This window comes from Lasioglossum baleicum, unplaced genomic scaffold (genome assembly GCF_051020765.1).
Source record: "Lasioglossum baleicum unplaced genomic scaffold, iyLasBale1 scaffold0676, whole genome shotgun sequence".
NCBI lineage: Eukaryota > Metazoa > Arthropoda > Insecta > Hymenoptera > Halictidae > Lasioglossum > Lasioglossum baleicum.
In genome coordinates this window covers 20,911-40,067 of record NW_027469736.1, presented here as the reverse complement: position 1 = coordinate 40,067, position 19,157 = coordinate 20,911, and the positions used below count along the sequence as shown (strand labels likewise).

The 19,157-nt window shown below is 34.9% G+C and overlaps 2 protein-coding genes across 10 annotated transcripts; one reads left to right on the top strand and one right to left on the bottom strand.

Moving 5' to 3' along the window:
- Window positions 1-208: 208 nt before the first annotated feature.
- LOC143220294 (uncharacterized) lies at window positions 209-1,430 on the top strand. The gene is made up of 5 exons (XM_076445963.1): window positions 209-522; window positions 591-670; window positions 730-801; window positions 898-990; window positions 1,152-1,430. Exons 1-5 carry the CDS (start codon window positions 398-400, stop codon window positions 1,406-1,408), a joined length of 627 nt encoding a protein of 208 aa, XP_076302078.1. The 5' UTR covers window positions 209-397; the 3' UTR covers window positions 1,409-1,430.
- On the bottom strand, window positions 1,236-13,566 carry LOC143220293 (uncharacterized). Of its 9 annotated transcripts, XM_076445957.1 has the most exons (10): window positions 12,875-13,566; window positions 12,520-12,778; window positions 10,048-10,251; window positions 9,650-9,971; window positions 9,395-9,539; window positions 9,256-9,326; window positions 8,690-8,758; window positions 7,898-7,951; window positions 7,683-7,821; window positions 1,236-1,387 (listed from the first exon to the last, which is right to left on the bottom strand). In XM_076445957.1, the coding sequence occupies exons 1-9, from the start codon at window positions 13,165-13,167 to the stop codon at window positions 7,721-7,723; spliced, it is 1,518 nt and encodes a 505-aa protein (XP_076302072.1). In that variant the 5' UTR covers window positions 13,168-13,566; the 3' UTR covers window positions 1,236-1,387; window positions 7,683-7,720. The 9 variants fall into 9 exon arrangements, 6 of the variants coding, with proteins under 6 accessions (XP_076302072.1, XP_076302071.1, XP_076302073.1 ...); XM_076445956.1 differs by lacking the exon at window positions 1,236-1,387 and having other exon boundaries at window positions 7,198-7,821; XM_076445958.1 differs by lacking the exons at window positions 1,236-1,387; window positions 8,690-8,758 and having other exon boundaries at window positions 7,198-7,821.
- Between the last annotated feature and the right edge of the window lie 5,591 nt (window positions 13,567-19,157).

Sequence of the window (19,157 nt, the reverse complement as noted above, 5' to 3'; positions counted from 1 at the left end):
ATGTCTTTGGCTTTAGTACCTGAAACAAAATTTCAAGAAGCCTTATTAATTATACAAAAAGAGGCAGACAACATAGCAAGTAATTTCCCCAATGTTCTTTTATTTATGACTTACATGCGAATTAATTGGTTAAAAATGGCATCGCAAGTAAGCGTATACAATCGTCCGGTGCGCACTAACAATATTGCAGAGTCTTTCCATAATGTTGCTGGTCAAAAATTAGGAAAACAGAACATAAACGTTTGGGCATTTCTAGGTATAGTATTATTTAATTTTTTGCAATCAATTTATTTATAATTTAATAACTATATACTTACATCATTGTCATGTTACTCTAAATATGCGGCAGTATGTAGTTAAATGTTATTAAATTTTAGAAAAAATAAGAGATTTGCTTATGGATCAAGAATTAGATTTGAATCTTCTACAAAATGGTGTAGCGTCTCGAAAACCACGTACTCGTGAAAATATTAGTCGAAGGAAAAAAATTGCTAAAGCTCAAGCTGAATTTGATACTGGAAGGTTAACATTCTTTCTATTTATAATTATTTTTATTGTATATATGTTTATAAATTTATATGATTTTGTAGATTATCTCTAGAGGAGTTTTTAAATATATTTCATCATAAAGACACAATTTTTAAAATCAATCAAATCAGTGCATTGGCAGGTAAATATATATTGATAATTTTAAAGCTACCTCATAGAATTAAAATACTTTTTGTACAGATGAAGATATTAATGACGAAATTGCTGATGCTAACTCTTTTGCCAAAACAACTTATAATCCTACAGAAACCGGTAAATAAATTAATTTTATATTATGTAGTACGTATTATCGATTGTAGATATTATATATATTATAATGTTCTCTCCGTATATAATTTGTTGTTAAAGATAAACTAGAATGGATGCATGCAAAAACGTTACCAGGTACGACTTCAGCATCATCGAATTCCTCGACAATACAGGACGGGACAGTGTCAGCAGGTTATCTCCAATCCACATATTAATCTCAACTTTTCTAAATCGTTATTATTAATATAATAAGTGGTGTCAATTATCACCAATTGTGACCGAGGTGTATCGAAAAATCAAATTTTTCATATAACCAAGCAGTACGGATAATTAATTGAACATATATTTTTTAGGCGATTATATTGTTGAAATACTTAATGATAGTTTTTGGGAATGTGAAAAAGGAGATACTAATGATCAAGAAGATAGTAATAACCACAAATCAGGATTTTGCATAATCTGTTTTATTAACAAAGCAACAGAAGTTTGTGTGCCTTGCGGTCATCTTGCTTGTTGTATAACTTGTATCAGCCAATGTGATTGCAAACGATGCCCTGTATGCAATGTCAGCTTTACGATGTACGTGACACTTCGTGAACCAGAAATATAAGTATGCTCAGAAAACATCAACACTATATATATATATATATATATATATATATATATATATCTTAGAATAATAGAAATACGGTTATAACATATCTGGGTCACACATTCCACGCGAAAACGAATACATTTTGGAGTAAAATTTCGGATTTTGTTCTTTAAATATGTGTAGTCTTTAGTGATCTATGAACGAATCTCAAAGGATTTTTCGATGTCTTAAAAATTGTTGATTTTACACACGTGTAAACAAACGTGTTATCTTTTTGTCATTGAGTCATAAGTATAAAACTATCCCAGTATTCATTGTAGTGAAAACACAAGAGTATCTACTAAAAATGTTTTTTCACCATTTCTTTTGCAATTGTTTTAAACAAATAACGTGTTTTCATAGCAGACCAAATTTGTTGTTTTAAAATAAAATTAAAAATTGTACATTTGTTACTCTTTGGTTATAAATTAACCAGATACATTGATATCTTTGGTTATAAATTTCTCTGTATTTCTTGACATTTATTTTTCATATTATGAATACTTCAAGAAATACAGAGTTTATAACCAAAGACATTGGCTGATTTAAATTATCTGAAAAAATACTGAATAAGTAACACATTAACAATTTTAAATTCCATTTTAAGACAACAAAATTTGAACAATTAATTAAAAATGATTACAAAAAGTATATGTAAGCTTTGTGTATAGGCTGGTGAGTTGCGTAGATGCTCGAGAGAGGTCAGGACTAGAGAGGATAAAGTAAACAGAGATTCAGATAGACAGAGTGACAATTCAATTGATTAATTTAAAAATTAATTACCTTGATAATTCGTGAGAAAGGAATTAATGAAATATTTCAATTCAGAAGTCTACAAGTGCAGGTTTCTATAAAGAAGTTCGTATGTTGAGAGAATATAGGGAAGCACAAACATTTAATTGTTGATTCTCTATATTTTTAGGTTAGTGTGACACGTGGCAAGTATGTAAGAATTATTTATTGTGTAATTAATAATAAATCTCTATATTTTTAGACGAATCAACCTTGTGTTTTTGCTTACGAAGGAATCCGAACAATATTATAAATCAACAATTATCACGTTTGGCCAAGAAACGCGCACGAGAAAAGACGTCGAATACACAATATTATGGAGAGGTTAAAATTCCAGTTTGAAGTCGTTCCAGCGGAAGACCAAAAATCAAACGTTATAGCCATTACATCAATAACAAATGAAAAAGAAATAAAATTTCAGATCCCAAGTAACTTGTGGCCGCTAAAACATCATGCAGAGCTCACAGCTCTGCCCGAGTTTAAAAAAGTTATAACGACCCTCAAGAAGCGCGGACATACACGAAATGTATGGTTTAATTTAAGTGAAGAAGTATTAAGTAAATATAAAGACGAAAGCGGAAATATGGCAATAGGAGACTATCTATTAAAAGAAAGTCAAATATCCCAAAAACAACAAATCACGGCTCAAACAACAAAAATAGACGAAAACTTACTACGGATTTTGGAAAAGTTTTCTGAACATAAAGAGGATAATCAAACTCTGAAGAATCGAAACTTAAGTAAAATCTCCGAAAAATTTGTAATTGAGAAATTCAATGGTAAGAACGTTAGTGTAAATCTATGGTTATCGATATACGAGAGCGAATGTGACAGATTAAATATTACAAAAGACGTCGAAAAAATTGAAATTTTAAGATTGTTTCTAGAAGATAATTGCAGAGACTGGCATAGTTCTATGTTAATAAGAAATACACTAAATTCGGAATGGAAAATCTGGAGAGAAAATTTCTTAGGAACCTTTGCAGATAAAGGATGGTCACCGGTAATGCATGCGATAAATTACAGATTTCTGAATGGCTCACTTTTAGATTATGCTTTAAGAAAAGAACGTCTATTGTTAGAAACAAACAAAGAAATAGATAAAATAACTTTAATAAATCTGATTGCTGCAGGATTACCGGCGTTTGTGAGAGACAAAATCGATAGAGAAGATTTAGAAAACTCAGAAGACTTATTCAATGAATTAAGAAGATACGAGAAGACAACGAATAGAAGGATTATAGAGGATAACAAAGATGCAAGAAGAATTACAAAACCAGAAACAAGAAGTAGTGATAAAAAACCATGCAAGATCTGTGAAGAAAAAGGTAAGAATAACCGATACCACCCAGAAAATCTATGCTGGTACAAAGCAGAAAGAAATAGAACTCAAAATAGAAATATATCTACAAATTCAATATTAGAAGTTGAACTTAACACAGAGGATAAAAAAAACTGAATTTTCCGCCATTAATCAAAATTGACGTTCTATTAAACAACGCATTGAAAGTTAAAGCAATTTATGATCCTGGTTCAAATGTGACCGTGATAAATTCCAAATTAATAAAATTAAAAAACAGAGAAAAAGACCAACAAAGCAGCACGTTAAAATCGATTAATGGCAGGGGAAAAACTGATGGATTGATAACCCTAAAAGCAAGAATACTGGACGAAGAGAAAAATATAAATGTATTTATATTGGAAAGTAAAGATTTCGATAATGACATGATATTGGGTCTAGACACAATAAAGAATTTTGGATTGACCCATGATGAAAACTTAAATATAAAAAAGCTAAAAGAAAATATGAAAGAGAAAAAAAAAAGAACAGGACACAGGAAAATTAATTCAAGAATATGAAGTAAATTTCAATGAAGGAATAGACACAAACCAATTTATCACTGACACGAAACACTTAGATCCAGATCAAAGAGAAGAAATAAACGACCTAATAAATGAATATAAACAGATTTTCGCCAAAGATAAATATGACGTAGGCAAAGTAAAAAATTATGAAGCATTCATTGACCTACAAACGGAGAAATATTGCTATAAAAGACCATACAGATGTTCAATCACAGATAGAATTGAGATAGAAAAACAGATCGCGGAACTATTAAAACATAATTTGATTGAGGAGTCATATAGTCCTTTTGCAGCACCAGTGACACTAGCCTTTAAAAGAGATGAAGGGAAAAGAAGTCGTTTATGTATAGACTTTAGAGAATTAAATAAGATAATAGTTCCTCAATCTCAACCATTTCCCTTGATAGAAGACCTGATGACTGAGACCGTTGACTGTAAATATTTTACAACTCTGGACATAAATTCAGCCTTTTGGTCCATACCTCTAAGAATTGGAGATAGACCAAAAACAGGATTTGTGACGCAAGAAGGACAGTATCAATGGACGTGTCTTCCTTTTGGCCTAAAGACGTCTCCAGCAATTTTTCAACGTATTTTAAAAGGTATTATAAAAAAATATGGTCTATCTGGATTTGCAGTAAACTATATCGATGACATATTAATTTTCTCAAGAACATTTGCTGAGCATATAGTACATATTAAAAGATTGCTAGACGCTATCAAAAAAGAAGGACTTAGACTAAAATTCACAAAGTGCAAATTTGCAGCGAATTCAGTGAAATACTTAGGACACGTAATAAAAGATAATACAATTACACCTCTAAAAGATAACTTAAAATCAATAAGAGAATTTCCAACTCCACAAAACAAAAAACACGTAAGACAGTTTTTAGGGAAAATTAATTTTCATGGAAAGTATATTCCAAATGTCACAATAATACTTGAGCCGCTACACAATCTACTCCGTAAAGATACAAAATTTTACTGGTCAAATGAATGCCAAGAAGCATTTGAAATAATCAAAAATCATCTTTGTTCTAGACCAAATCTTGCAATTTTTGACCCGAAATTACCGACAGTCATTTATACGGATGCCAGCATACACGGTTTAGGAGCGGTTTTAAAACAAACCCAATTAAATGGAGATCTGAAACCTGTAGCCTACTTTTCAAAAAAGCTAAATGAATCTCAAAAAAAGAAGAAAGCCATCTTTTTAGAATGCTTAGCCATAAAAGAAAGTCTGAAATTCTGGCAACATTGGTTACTGGGAAACTCCTTCACGGTATATACAGATCATAAACCGCTAGAAAAGTTAAATGTTAAAAATCGAACAGATGATGAATTAGGGGATATGACTCACTATCTGTCCCAATACAACTTTACAATAAAATACAATCCAGGAAAAACGAATATAGAAGCAGACTGCCTCAGCAGACATCCAGTTTTTGAAAATCACGAAAATAACGAAGATACCCTGAAGACTGTAAATATTATTAGTCTAGAAGATATAAAAAGTGATCAAGCACAAAACAAACAGTTAAGAGAGAATGCAAGATTTACTATGGAAGATGGGATCTACTACAAAGAAGATAAAAGAAAAAGAAAAAAAATAATACTAAGTGAAGAATATAGTAAAATTGTGCTGAAGAAAATTCACGAAAACTACTGCCACATAGGAATAAATCAGATGGAAGCTAAGGTAAAACCTTTTTACACGGCACAGAATATAATGAAAAACATCAAAATAATATGTAAAAACTGTGAAGTCTGCATAAAAAATAAAACAAGAGCAAACAGAAAATATGGTCTAATGTCACAATTAGGTCCAGCCGAGAAACCCTTCCAAATAATGTCTGTGGACACAGTTGGTGGATTTGGGGGTCGAAGATCAACGAAGAAATATCTACATCTATTAGTAGACCATTTTACGAGATTTACATACAGCTCATGCTCGAAAAATCAAAACGCTCAAGACTTCATAAAACTGATTGAGAAGGTTTCGAAAGATAACACGATTGAAATACTGCTCTCAGATCAATATCCGGCCTTAAATTCAAGCGAATTCAAAAATTATCTCGAAAATCGAAATATACAACTGGTTTTTACAGCCGAAGATGCACCTTTCTCTAACGGCCTAAACGAAAGATTAAATCAGACGTTGGTGACTAGAATACGCTGTAAACTGAATGAGAAAGAAAAAAAATCAGCATGGTCCAAAATAGCAGAAGAATGTACAAAAAAATACAACGAAACAAATCACACAATTACAGGATTTTCACCAAAATACCTGCTAAGTGGAGAATCTACTGACTTGCTACCACCTGAATTAAAAGGGAAAAATAAAAATACAAGAAGTTTGGAACAAGATAGAAGAATAGCACTGCTCAAAACAAAAAAATCCCATGACTATAACAAGTCTATATTTGATAAAAACAGAACACAGTATAATTTCAAAAAAGGAGATTTAGTTTACGTGGTTAATGGAAATAAATTAAACAGGAAAAAAATGGATGAAATCAGGATAGGCCCCTTTGAAATATTGGAGAAAGTATCAAATTCAATTTATAAAATAAACACTGGTCATAAAAAAAGATCACTTGGTTTGTATCATATAACAAAGCTCACACCTGTGTCGACTGATGTATGGTAAAAATAACGCTAAATTTGCATCTTCGGATGAAAATTAAACGTCTTGTGGAGGGGAGATGTAAGCTTTGTGTATAGGCTGGTGAGTTGCGTAGATGCTCGAGAGAGGTCAGGACTAGAGAGGATAAAGTAAACAGAGATTCAGATAGACAGAGTGACAATTCAATTGATTAATTTAAAAATTAATTACCTTGATAATTCGTGAGAAAGGAATTAATGAAATATTTCAATTCAGAAGTCTACAAGTGCAGGTTTCTATAAAGAAGTTCGTATGTTGAGAGAATATAGGGAAGCACAAACATTTAATTGTTGATTCTCTATATTTTTAGGTTAGTGTGACACGTGGCAAGTATGTAAGAATTATTTATTGTGTAATTAATAATAAATCTCTATATTTTTAGACGAATCAACCTTGTGTTTTTGCTTACGAAGGAATCCGAACAATATTATATATATATTTATTACAAGAATTATCAACGCATAAAAATCATTTTATAATGAATTTTAGTGCAAATTTTATCTCGATATCTTTTATGGTTCAGCAGTTATAGTAAAATGTCACGATCCAGCCCACTGTGTTTGGCTGTCTGAGGCAGTATATCTTTTTTAATAGAGGTCCGTAAAGGGGACACGGGTCTATTGAAAATTCGGAATATGTTTAAAATGATAGCAAAAGAAATGGTGAAAAAAACATTTTTAGTAGATACTCTTATGATTTCACTACAAGTTCCCAAAAACCCATTTTCATCGCTTTGATAATTCTAAACTTATGACTCAATGAAAAAAGGTTAACACGTTTTGTTAAGATATCAAAAATCACCATATTTAAATTTGAACAAAATCTGAAATTTTACTCCAAAATGTGTCCGTTTTCGCGTGGAATGACCCATCTGTGAAGGTCAATTGGAATCTCTTTGTAAATATTGAAGATCTCTTTGTAACGTACATCCAAAATGGCCAAACGACAAAAATTGTGTTAAAAACTCAAATATTGAGTTTTTCCAATATTACAAGTGGCATTTTTAAGTTTGTGAATTTAGCCTTTTTGCCCAGCAATTCTGCATGTCCACGTACGTTCAGATTATCTGTAAAAAAACAATTTAGTAAGAGAGAAATGAGTTCTTCTCTAGCAATACTAAGTTTAGTCCATATAAATTGTACCTTTGTCCTCCAATTCTTGGTTGACTCTTTTCTTCGTACATTTTTTATATGCACCTGGAATTGTTAAAATAATTATTAAGAAATAATTATTAAGATTGTAGATTTACCGGTTGTCATAAAATTTTCACTAAATTCTGTTTCTCAACTATATCCAGATAGCACTGACAATGAGACGTCTTAAAGATGTCTTTAAACGAGTAAATTCGTTTTTCCTGGATTGCGAGGGTGCGGGATTCGCGTTCTCATTTCTCGATAATACAAAAATGGGGGTTTTCAGTAGACAAAATCGCTAGATAGCTCGATCTAGGCCGCTCTCGCCCTCAAGAGTTCTATTTTTTTATTTGCGGGCGTAATTTGCATTATTCGGAAGCATACAACTAACGTATGTAGCTGATTTCATAGCTATTTTCATAGCTACATGCTTGTCGAATAATGCAAATTACGCCTCATAAACGTAAAAATAGGACTATAGAGGGCGATCGCAGCCCAGATTAATCTTTTATCTAGCGCTTTTCACTACTTAAAATCCCATCTTTGTATTATCGAGAAATGAGAACGCGCATCCCGCATCCTTGCAATTCTGGAAACAAGTCTACCGCCTTAGGGTGGATTTATAGTGGAGCAGCGAGGTGAGCTGTGCGGTGAAAAAAAAAGAAAAACAATGAAAATACATATGTACTTTTTCATTAGTATGTGTCGAAATGTTGTCACGCATGTTGGTTTGTTTTCACCGCGCCGCTATCATCGATGCTCGCAGCTCCACTATAAATCCACACTTAAGTATTAACTTACTTCGATTTTGATCAGTAATTTCATTTTTTATAACACAAATCGGTTCTGGAGTAGTGCAAACATGTACCGCTATAAATAAGGAAAATATTTTATATATTTTATTAAAGTGATTATTAATTTAATATTAATTAGATTATCTATTATAAGTAAAATGTTGAAAATTTTGCAACCTCGGTAAATCATGACAAGAGTATTAAAAGACTTTTTTTATGAGAATCCTCATTACACACTGTTTTAACCAGTCCCGCGTGTTTAAATTATTAATAGATTCAAGACAGGTAACCTAGTCCTACGACATTTCAAATTCTGTAGCTGTATACCGATAGCGTAGTCGTAGACCTATGTTTGTGACCTTACGGTATTCAGCTATAGGCGGTACATAGCTATAAGTCTCACTTAATAACCGCCGGTCGTGAATGTGTTAACAGTTCGAAGTAAAAATGGATGGTAGTTTATTTTGATTGAGGTCATTACGGTTCTGGGAAAAACTTATGTGCAATGAAAACAATGCGCGATTAGAACAATCCCTATTTTTGTTTACATTAACACCAATTTTCATACTTTACCTTCATGATCTCCATACATTAATATCTTATGACCTTTATGAAACGATAATAAAAACTCTTTCAAAGTTAATCTAAAAACCAATAAGTAAATATCTTTTATGTATAATTATATTTTTTAACATTTAGGACAAAATCAAACCTTCCACTAGCAAGATGTTTCTGTAGTAATCCAATCTTATTATCTCTTATTACACTTTTCTTGTTGCTTTTACGACGTACACATTGTCCTTCATTGAGTCTTTTTAATTTAATTTCTTCATCCATTATTAGTTGCTTTATAGTTTCTGTAAAGTTTACACAGTTAACTTGGCTTGGATGAGAAATCGTTCTTTTAAATTTTGTTTTATACACAAATAAAAATGTATAAATGAAATAAAATTAATGAAAGAATTACCCAAAAATATCCATATGTTTTTTTTCCCTCTTCCTAACTTCAATGAAACAACATTATTGTAAGACTCGGTGGTATTGTTTGTTCTCATGGGACAATCATATACTGAAACTTTTTCTGCTTTTGGCAACCACGTGGATCGTATGTATTCGATAAAAATTTTGATTGGAGGATGCTCAGCGGTAAAAGAAGCTGATTCTCTTTCAATTTCAGCAAACCCTTTTTTAAAGAGGTCTGCAGGAGCTAAAGCTAATGTCATTGCCATTGACAATACTTTAGTTGGTGCATCTGCGAGACCTAAATGGCGCCATTTTCGTAATAAAGCCTGTAAAACGTACACTTGGTTTAAAATTATATCTTTTTATGGGCAGTAAATTTATTCCCTATAAAATTATATTAACCTGATTATAGTGGAACCAGCAGCCTTTTACACTGCTCAATGGAAACTGCTGCTCCAATGCAATCATTGCTGCACTTTCATAATCAGTCATTGTAAACTTCAAATTCTCATGAAGCGTTGGAGCTAATTCTTTTATCTTGCTCCATATTGCTATATACATAGCTTTTGTTAATGTTTCGCACAATATAAATATTGTACCCACTCCCTTTCAAAGCAAAACTTTCATAAGTATAATATAAGCTGTTAAATTTGGTACCACTATCAATACGATGTGAATTTTTACCCTGGTCATAGGGCAGCAGTTACCATGTATTAAAGGGAAAGAATAAAAATTATATGCACTTTTATGCTTGTAGTAAAATTACAAAATAAATAATGTTACAATGGGATATTTAAAACAAACGTCTAAATGCTAATTTCTATATTACATAACAAAACATTACGATAACCTGTAAATGCTCTCTCAATTTAGGGTACTTCGTCAATTATCAAACGTTAACTCGAAAAATATTTCACCTAAAGTGCTATTAACATCTGTCAGTGTTGAGTGCATTTTAATCTTCAAATCTATTTGTCGTGAACTAATTTCGAATAACAAAACATAGTATTTATTTATTACGATACAGATTTATTCGTTACTAATAAATAATTTTTCTCCAAATAATATCGTTACTCGTGATTCAGGAATAAATTCTTACATTATTCTTTGTACGATAATCAAAATAAAATTTGCCCAACATTGCCTATACACATCATATAATTATAGTATAACAAACTAAAATAACATACTTTGGTAATGTATATTATACTTCGGTATCCATGTATACAATGTGAATAATATAAAGTTGTGCAATTGGTGGTTTAGGAGGTAAAACCTTGAATAGAAATAAAATGCAAATTGTATAGAATTGAATAGAAATAAAATATAATATATATATATACATCTTTTCCATTATTTCGTATTAAAAGAATATTTGTATCACATTATGTCCCCCTTCATATGAAACAACTTTCGGAAGAACATTTTTTAACATTTTCTGTTCCTTCTAAGAAATTAAAAACAGTCCAACTATTATATAATTCGTTGATACATAATACATATATACATTCAGTATTATGTCTATACTACATATTATATGAATACCAGGTATTTCGTTTATCTCATCCATTTTAATGTCTTCATTACTTTTACAAATAACAAAATATACAAAACAATAGTTGTTTTCATTTTCATGTTTTTTTCCGTCAAGAAAATTTTTTTCAAGTTTTAAAGTTTATCGACGATTTTTTTTGTAACAGCGACACATTTTTACTAGTGTAGCTGATTTAAAAAAATGGATTTTAAACACGTATGTTGATCTTGAAATGACCAGACAATTCATAATAATTTGAGGGACTAATAAATTTAATATTTTCTTGTCTGACCAATATCTTTGTTATCTTACAAGAAGCGGTCCTTGCCTGTCCAAGTAGCGTAAGTTCAGGGTAATGAAATACCGTGCTGGAAATAAGGATGCTACATCTGGTCAGCAGTCGCTCGAAAAATATTTGACTTGGAACATAATTAATAAAGTAAATCTCTATAGAAATATTTTCTTTGTCTTGAGAGTAATAGAGGTCATATCAAGTGTATTTCTTGATAGCCTCATTCAAATTATCATGAATTTTCGGCACAGAGGCATTCCAATATCAACACATTTATACTCATTTATTAGTGAAAAATCGTCGATTACTTCAAAAAGTTGAAAAAACACGAATCGCACAATTTGCTAATTCTTTTACAAGTTACTTCTCAGTGTAATAAACATTTGGATTTGCAAAAACAACAGCAATATTAGAGTAGACAAAATCCTAGAAATACCTTATATATTAATAATAATATACACTATACACACTTTAAACACTGACATAATGTTGTGTGTTTGTCTTATGTGTCTATACATACACATATATTATACAAGGTGTAACAGAATATGTGAGACCCACTTCAGAAACTGATTGTACGTCTAAAACAATGAAAAAAATTCATATAAACATATGCTTGATCTATCTTTGTTTACGAGATATAACGGATTTTGTAAAAAGAGCAAACTCTCTCTGTCCATAAACTGCACAGTAAACCGGTATATCTCATAAGCAAGAATTCACGCAAGCTTCAGACTACAATAAGCTTCTCAACAAATTCGGCAAACACCAGGAGTCTTTCAGAGTGTAACCGGATCCATAACAAGACTTCTACAAGTTTTCTGGAAATTGGCAAGATAGTCATTTTCAATATCTTATGCACACACAGATGGAATTAGATAAGACAAAATTAAAACAGAAAAATCTCATCAAGACAGATAGACATACATTTATATGAATATTTCTCAATGTTTTTAAATATAGTACAATTACAGTTCCTGAGTTGATTCTCACATGTTCTCTGTTACACCCTACATATATACTTTACTTTTACTTGTATACTACTTACGGAGAAAATACCATCAGCATAGATACAGTGGGAGGTATCAAGAACGTTCAAAAGTGTGCCTGTAGTGAACAAAATGGCTGCTTTACCCTCTTCATCCGTTATTACTATTTTAGTAATGTTATCCATGATAGAATGAGTCTCAATGCAGTCATTTATGGCGATTAAATTAGGCGCAACTTGTGGATAGCTTTTTTGTCTTTCTCGGAAAAGTACAGCTTTTATACTGTTATATGATAATGTGCTTGCAGCAATAGGATACCTACACAAAAAAAGAATTTTATTTAGTTTTCTGATAATTTTTAAATCTATTTCATATTGTTCAAAGTTTCTTTCAAAAATATGGTACAATAATTACTGTCTACAGATGTCATCGAAGATTTTTTTTAATGGGATCAATGTCTCCCGACATAGTTGAAGCATATCACTTTTCATTTTCTCCCGCTGGATTGTATGAAACAATTTAGAATGATTGTGGGATTTTAATAGCGTAATAGTCCCATCGCTGAGAACCATCACAGCCCCACAACATCGTGTGGTGCGTCGTGTGTTGCAACGATAAATATTTTCACTGCGATGATCTTTATTGTACACGTAATCGTTGTGTACAAAGACAAAAGAACCTTTCACTTTACCTGCGATTTTTTCCATCTATTAACAGTATGATTACTTTGAGAGAAACAAAATATTATCGGCAATACAATGAATTTTAAACAGCCATAATTCAACATATGTAAAAAAATTGGTAAAACATTGACGACACGGTAAAATTACGATTACACATTTTATAGAATGAATATGAAAATACGATCATTACCTAGAATATAATTGATTCTAACAATATTGTATTGTAATATTCGTTAGCTACGCGTTGCGTGCGTCAGATGAAATAACAAATGGTGGTCGCTGACTAAACAAATGATTCTGAAGAACATAAAAATGAAAATATGGTCGATGATATTATCGCTGACAAAGATAGAAACTTTCCGTAAAATTAGTTCTAACAAAGAATGTTGTTAAAAATTTGTTTGAATGCTGCACCGCGCGATACACAGCATACGACTAGAGCTGCAAGCGGGCTCACAAAATGCGAGCCGAGTTCGAGTCGAGTCGAGTCGAGACTCGCTTGTGCGAGTCGAGTCGAGTTCTCGCACGAAGCGAACGGTTCGCACGGGACGGATAGTTCGCATCGATGCGAAGTACTCGCATCGATACGAACTATCCGTCCCGTGCGAACCGTTCGCTTCGTGCGAGAACTCGACTCGACTCGGCTCGACTCAGTCGAACTTAGTTTGGCTCGCATTCTGCAGATGTTCGCACAGCCCTACATACGACGACCGAACACAGCAGGTTGGATCCTGACATTTTACTATAACTCTTGAACCATCAGAGATATCGGGATGAAATTTGCACTAAAATTTATTAAAAAATGTTTCTTATCTACTGATAATTATTATTTATTCTTCATATTATGAATATTTCAAGACATACAAAGAATAGAAAGTTAAATTATCAATGCTTTTTACCGTTAGAACATTGTCATTGCAATAATCAGGATCTGACCGTGTGTTCCAATTAAAATAGTTCAGCTAGTAATTCTGCTTCGTACACCACATGTAAAAGAAAAATATAAAAAATCACAAAGTATTGTATTCATTACTCAGAAAAATGATTATATTTTATAGGCAAAAAATACTTATCTAAATTATCTTTTTCACACAGAATTATTCCGGAGCTGTGAAAGCAATTCTACATATTCGTGTAATTTTTCAGTCCTTCGCTCTTCGTTGTCACTATTTTAATTCGCAATCACATTAATTTCAAAAATTTAATAATCCACGAATTCCGTTGCATGTCTTATATTTACATAACTTTACAGTTATCATTCTAAACGCTGCTGTGACATTACACGCTGATTAACTGGTTTAAAAAAGATTGTATAAAGCACGATCATATATGTCGCGTATAAACTTCAATTATTAATGCTTTCTATCTAAGAATATAATGGTTTTCAAGATCACAAGCTACATATTACTCACCGTGAGAACATTATCCTTGCAATAATCAGGATATGACCGTGCGTTCCAATTAAAATAGTTCAGCTAGTAGATATGCTTCGTACACCACATGTAAAAGAAAAATATAAAAAATCACAAAGTATCGTATTCATTACTCAGAAAAATGATTATATTTTATAGGCAAAAAATACTTATCTAAATTATCTTTTTCACACAGAATTATTCGGGAGCTGTGAAATCAATTCTATACATTCGTGTAATTTTTCAGTCCTTCGCTCTTCGTTGTCAATATTTTAATTCACAATCACATTAATATTAAAAATCGAATAATCTACTACTAACTGCACAAATTTTATCTCTTAATACAGACACTATTGAAACCATATTTCGAGTAAAAACATTATAACCTAAAATTTATTGCACACACCAAAAACCATTAATTTCTACACTTCAAAAATTAATTCGTCTAGGTGTATCTGGCAGATCCTTCACAAGAATACATAAACCTAGATTTGCACTTCCATCATTTCCATCTGCCATCGGCCGCATTTCCATCTGCGTTCAAAATTACAGTAAGCAATTCTATTTGTGCACGATTCGCGTGTGTGCAATTTTATCTGTGCCCAATAAAGATGAATCCAATTCTATTTGTGCGCAATCGAGATGTGCCCGATTCTTCTTGTGCGCAATCGAGATGTGTCCGATGCTCCTTGTGCGCAATCGAGATGTGTCTGATTGTACTTGTGCCCAATCATGCTGTGTCCAAATGATATGTGCGCAATGTGCATGTGGGCAATCGTATTGTGCGCAACTGAAGGCCTCTCTCCCGCAGGCTAGTCGAGCAGAAACACGTGCGAGAGGATGCATCCCGCAGGCTAGTCGAGCAGAAACACGTGCGAGAGGATGCTTACCGCAGGCTAGTCGAGTAGAAACGCGTGCGAGAGGATGCTTACCGCAGGCTAGTCGAGTAGAAACGCGTGCGGGAGGATGCATCACGCAGGCTAGTCGAGCAGAAACACGTGCGAGAGGATGCTTACCGCAGGCTAGTCGAGTAGAAACGCGTGCGAGAGGATGCTTACCGCAGGCTAGTCGAGTAGAAACGCGTGCGGGAGGATGCATCACGCAGGCTAGTCGAGTAGAAACGCGTGCGAGAGGATGCTTACCGCAGGCTAGTCGAGTAGAAACGCGTGCGGGAGGATGCATCACGCAGGCTAGTCGAGTAGAAACGCGTACCATCCCAAAAAACCTGCGCATGCGCATCCCACAAAACCTGCGCATCCCACAAAACCAGCGTATACGCATCCCACAAAACCTGCGCATGCGCATCCCAAAAAACCTGCGCATCCCACAAAACCAGCGTATGCGCATCCCACAAAACCTGCGCATGCGCATTTCAAAAAACCAAAAACAAGCTTCTCAGCCTCATGGCTAGGATCAAAGTGCTGTAGTCAAAACACGTGTTAGGAGATGCATTCTATGGGTTAGGTTAGTCAAAACACGTGTTAGGAGATGCATTCTATGGGTTAGGTTAGGTTAGGTTAGGTTAGGTTAGGTTAGGTTAGGGGTCTGAGGGATACGGGGTTCTTCAATGATGACTCGGAATCATTGAAGGATATGACTGCAGTGGCGGTGGTCCGTATCCTAAAACCCTCTCGCTCCACCTCCTCGTGGTGGACCCTGGGGCACACTGCGGTGTGTGCTAACGGAGCGAGTGGTCGGAACTGGGTCGCAAGATGTCGGCTCAGGTCCGTAGACCGCAAACCGGAAGGTTCCGGAGCGGGGGGGCTTGCCTTTACCGGCCGGCCCTGCGAGGAGGATAAACCTCTATAAAAAGTCCTTAACTCCAAGTTTTCGGCATGCGGCGAAGGAGACTACTCCCGGGAACGCGGAGCGCCGGGAGTGGGTCTGGTGGGTGCACCGGACCAATAGCATGCCACCTCCGGGGTACCAGCCCGCCCCACGGAGTAAGTTGGGCTTCACCTGGTAAGGCGGCTCTACCAGGTGTGACCGTGCTTTCCGACCACACTCGTGGGAATCACATGGATCCATATAACAAAGAAAAAACCAAACACAAAAAATCTCCAAAAAAAAATAAAGACATTGAAGGATATCTGGAGGACACTGTTTTCGAGATCTCCGACACAACTCGCGAGGGAGGAAACATCGAAATGGACACTGAATCAATTACGATTAAAGAAACTATACTACCGCTACCTTATACCTCTACCCCTTATAAACCCGAGCGAGAGGATCCTAATAAGGCTTTCACTCCTAGCAGAGTCCTTGCGAGAAGTCCTACGAGCTCCAACGTCGCGAGTGGACCGTCTGTTGGAGTAAGTGGGAGGAATAGACAGAGCCCGACGTTAGGAAGACAGCGCTCGAGCTCTGCACCAGACGCAACTGAAGCAGTTGAAGAAATGGAAATTCTTCAATTTGAATTTGAACACGATAACCTCACACCAGAACAACAAAGGAAGAGGAAAAGGACTACTAACAGCACGGAAGCGACACCCAACACCAGCATAAGTGCAAACATCAAAACTCTGGCAGACGCACTCAAAGACCTCTCCGGTCTTGTTAAAGGACGGGACGGTATTAGACTAGAAGTTAAGTCAGCGGTAACTAAGACAATTAAGACCTTTAATGAAATGCAACGTGCATTCAAAAATTCGAATATCAAAGAGCAACCGGAGACCAGCCGTGAATCGAATACCAGAACTACTCAAAGAAAAGCAGACGAAGCACAATGCAAGAAGGCTACGGAAACCCGCACCATTGGCACCCAGACCGGGAATCCCGAAGACTTAGACCTTGACGAGATGGAAAGCTGGAAGACCAAGGACATAAACTACGAAAACTTTAGCACCTTACAAGAAAGAAGGTGGAACAAATCTGTCTTCCAACGTACCACCATAAATAATGCTAACATATTAAGCATGAAAGACACAGATATAGCCTGCTTTGTACCCGCTGATTTTAAAGTGGACAAGGGTCCTACCAAGGCAATACTTGAAAAATATCAAGGCCAAGATGAGATGAAGGATCAAGATCCCTCCTTAGGCTCGGTTGTGTACCTAGTTGTTGCCACATGTCTACCAGGGAAGAAAGGTAACCCAGGCTCAAAGATCCTGGATGAAAAATTTATCTATCATCTGATAGATAGACCAAAAGACGAGAGCCCCATTAACCTGGAAACCATATTCACTGCGCTTAAAGAACTTAAGGACATAACACAAGAAAATGCCAGACAAAAGATTGCGATCACGTACGATTCGCTGGATCCGTACCTGCTGAGAAAGATGATAGAGATCATCTTCTTAAACACTAAAATCGACGTCAGCATACACTGCAATCTATACAGAGGTGAAACTAAAAAGCCCCAAAGTGGCGTAGAAACGGTTCTCGTTAGCAGTGAAACAAGAACATATGCCGAGACACTAAAGGCCCTAAAAAACAATATAAACATCCACAAAGAAGGCTTCACTATTGCTGGAGTCAAAGCAAACAAGAAAGGTGAGGTATTAGTATCCATTAAAGGTGACACTACCAAAGCCTCCTGCCTCAGCACCCTAATTAATAATCGAATTACTGGAGCCAAGTCAACGGTGTTTAGTTCCCATAAAAAGGTGCTGCACCTGAAACAATTGGACGGCGATGTTACAGCCGAAGACATAAGCGAGGCTATTATAAATTCCATACCTGGTACGCTAGCTGAAAGCATTTCAGTCAAGGCGCTACGACCAGCTTTTGCTGGAAGACAGAATGCAACACTGATAGCGTCGACAACGGTAGCTGAGAAGCTACTATCTAGTCGAACCCTCCGAGTGGGATGGGGACTATGTCGTATCGTAGAACGCGAAGACATTACACAATGCTACAAGTGCAGAGACTTTGGACACACCGCAAGGTCATGCCTGGGGGTCGACAGATCCAAACTCTGCCGTCGATGCGGCAGTGACGATCACCAGAGCTCCCAATGCAACAATGCGGAGAAATGTATTTTATGTCAAGTGGAAGGGCACAGAGACGGCAGTCTGAAATGCCCAATTTATCGCAAGGCTCTGGAGGCAGCCAGACAACTAAAGAAACCTAAAGAAAAAACGAACAAGAAAACCCCCTCTCAGGTTGGGGATATACCAATAGTTAAAAGCCCAGACAAGAGCCCAAACCAAAACAAATCTTAATACATTTTATACTTAACTATTTATACCTGGTTATATTTAAACACTACTTACCTGCCTATCTATCTATCTACATTTATTTATTTATTTATAGATCTATATACATATACTTACCACTTAATGACGCCACCTGAAAATAATAAAGAAAGGAAAAGTTTTAATATCCTGCAAATAAACTTAAATCACTGCAAGATGGCACAGGATCTGGTCGTACAAGCAGCCAACCAACACAAAGCCGACATAGTCATAATCTCTGAACCATGGTCTCCTCCCACTTATTGGTACAGTGACGGACATAAACACGCCTCAATTTGGATCCCCCAATCCACATATGGAGCATTCCAAAATATTAAAAGTCTATTCGCTAGTAAGGGCATTGCCGCAATTCAACTGGACTCTTACACTATTATTTCGTGCTATTTCTCCCCCAACACAACCATAG

Coding starts and splice junctions, on each gene's coding strand:
- LOC143220294 (XM_076445963.1), top strand. CDS start 398: ATGGATCAAGAATTAGATTTGAATCTTCTACAAAATGGTGTAGCGTCT. Junction 671..729: donor TCAAATCAGTGCATTGGCAG/GTAAATATATAT, acceptor CTTTTTGTACAG/ATGAAGATATTAATGACGAA. Junction 991..1,151: donor GGACGGGACAGTGTCAGCAG/GTTATCTCCAAT, acceptor TATATTTTTTAG/GCGATTATATTGTTGAAATA.
- LOC143220293 (XM_076445957.1), bottom strand. CDS start 13,167: ATGGAAAAAATCGCAGGTAAAGTGAAAGGTTCTTTTGTCTTTGTACAC. Junction 12,779..12,874: donor TTCGATGACATCTGTAGACA/GTAATTATTGTA, acceptor TTTTTTGTGTAG/GTATCCTATTGCTGCAAGCA. Junction 9,972..10,047: donor GCTGGTTCCACTATAATCAG/GTTAATATAATT, acceptor TACGTTTTACAG/GCTTTATTACGAAAATGGCG.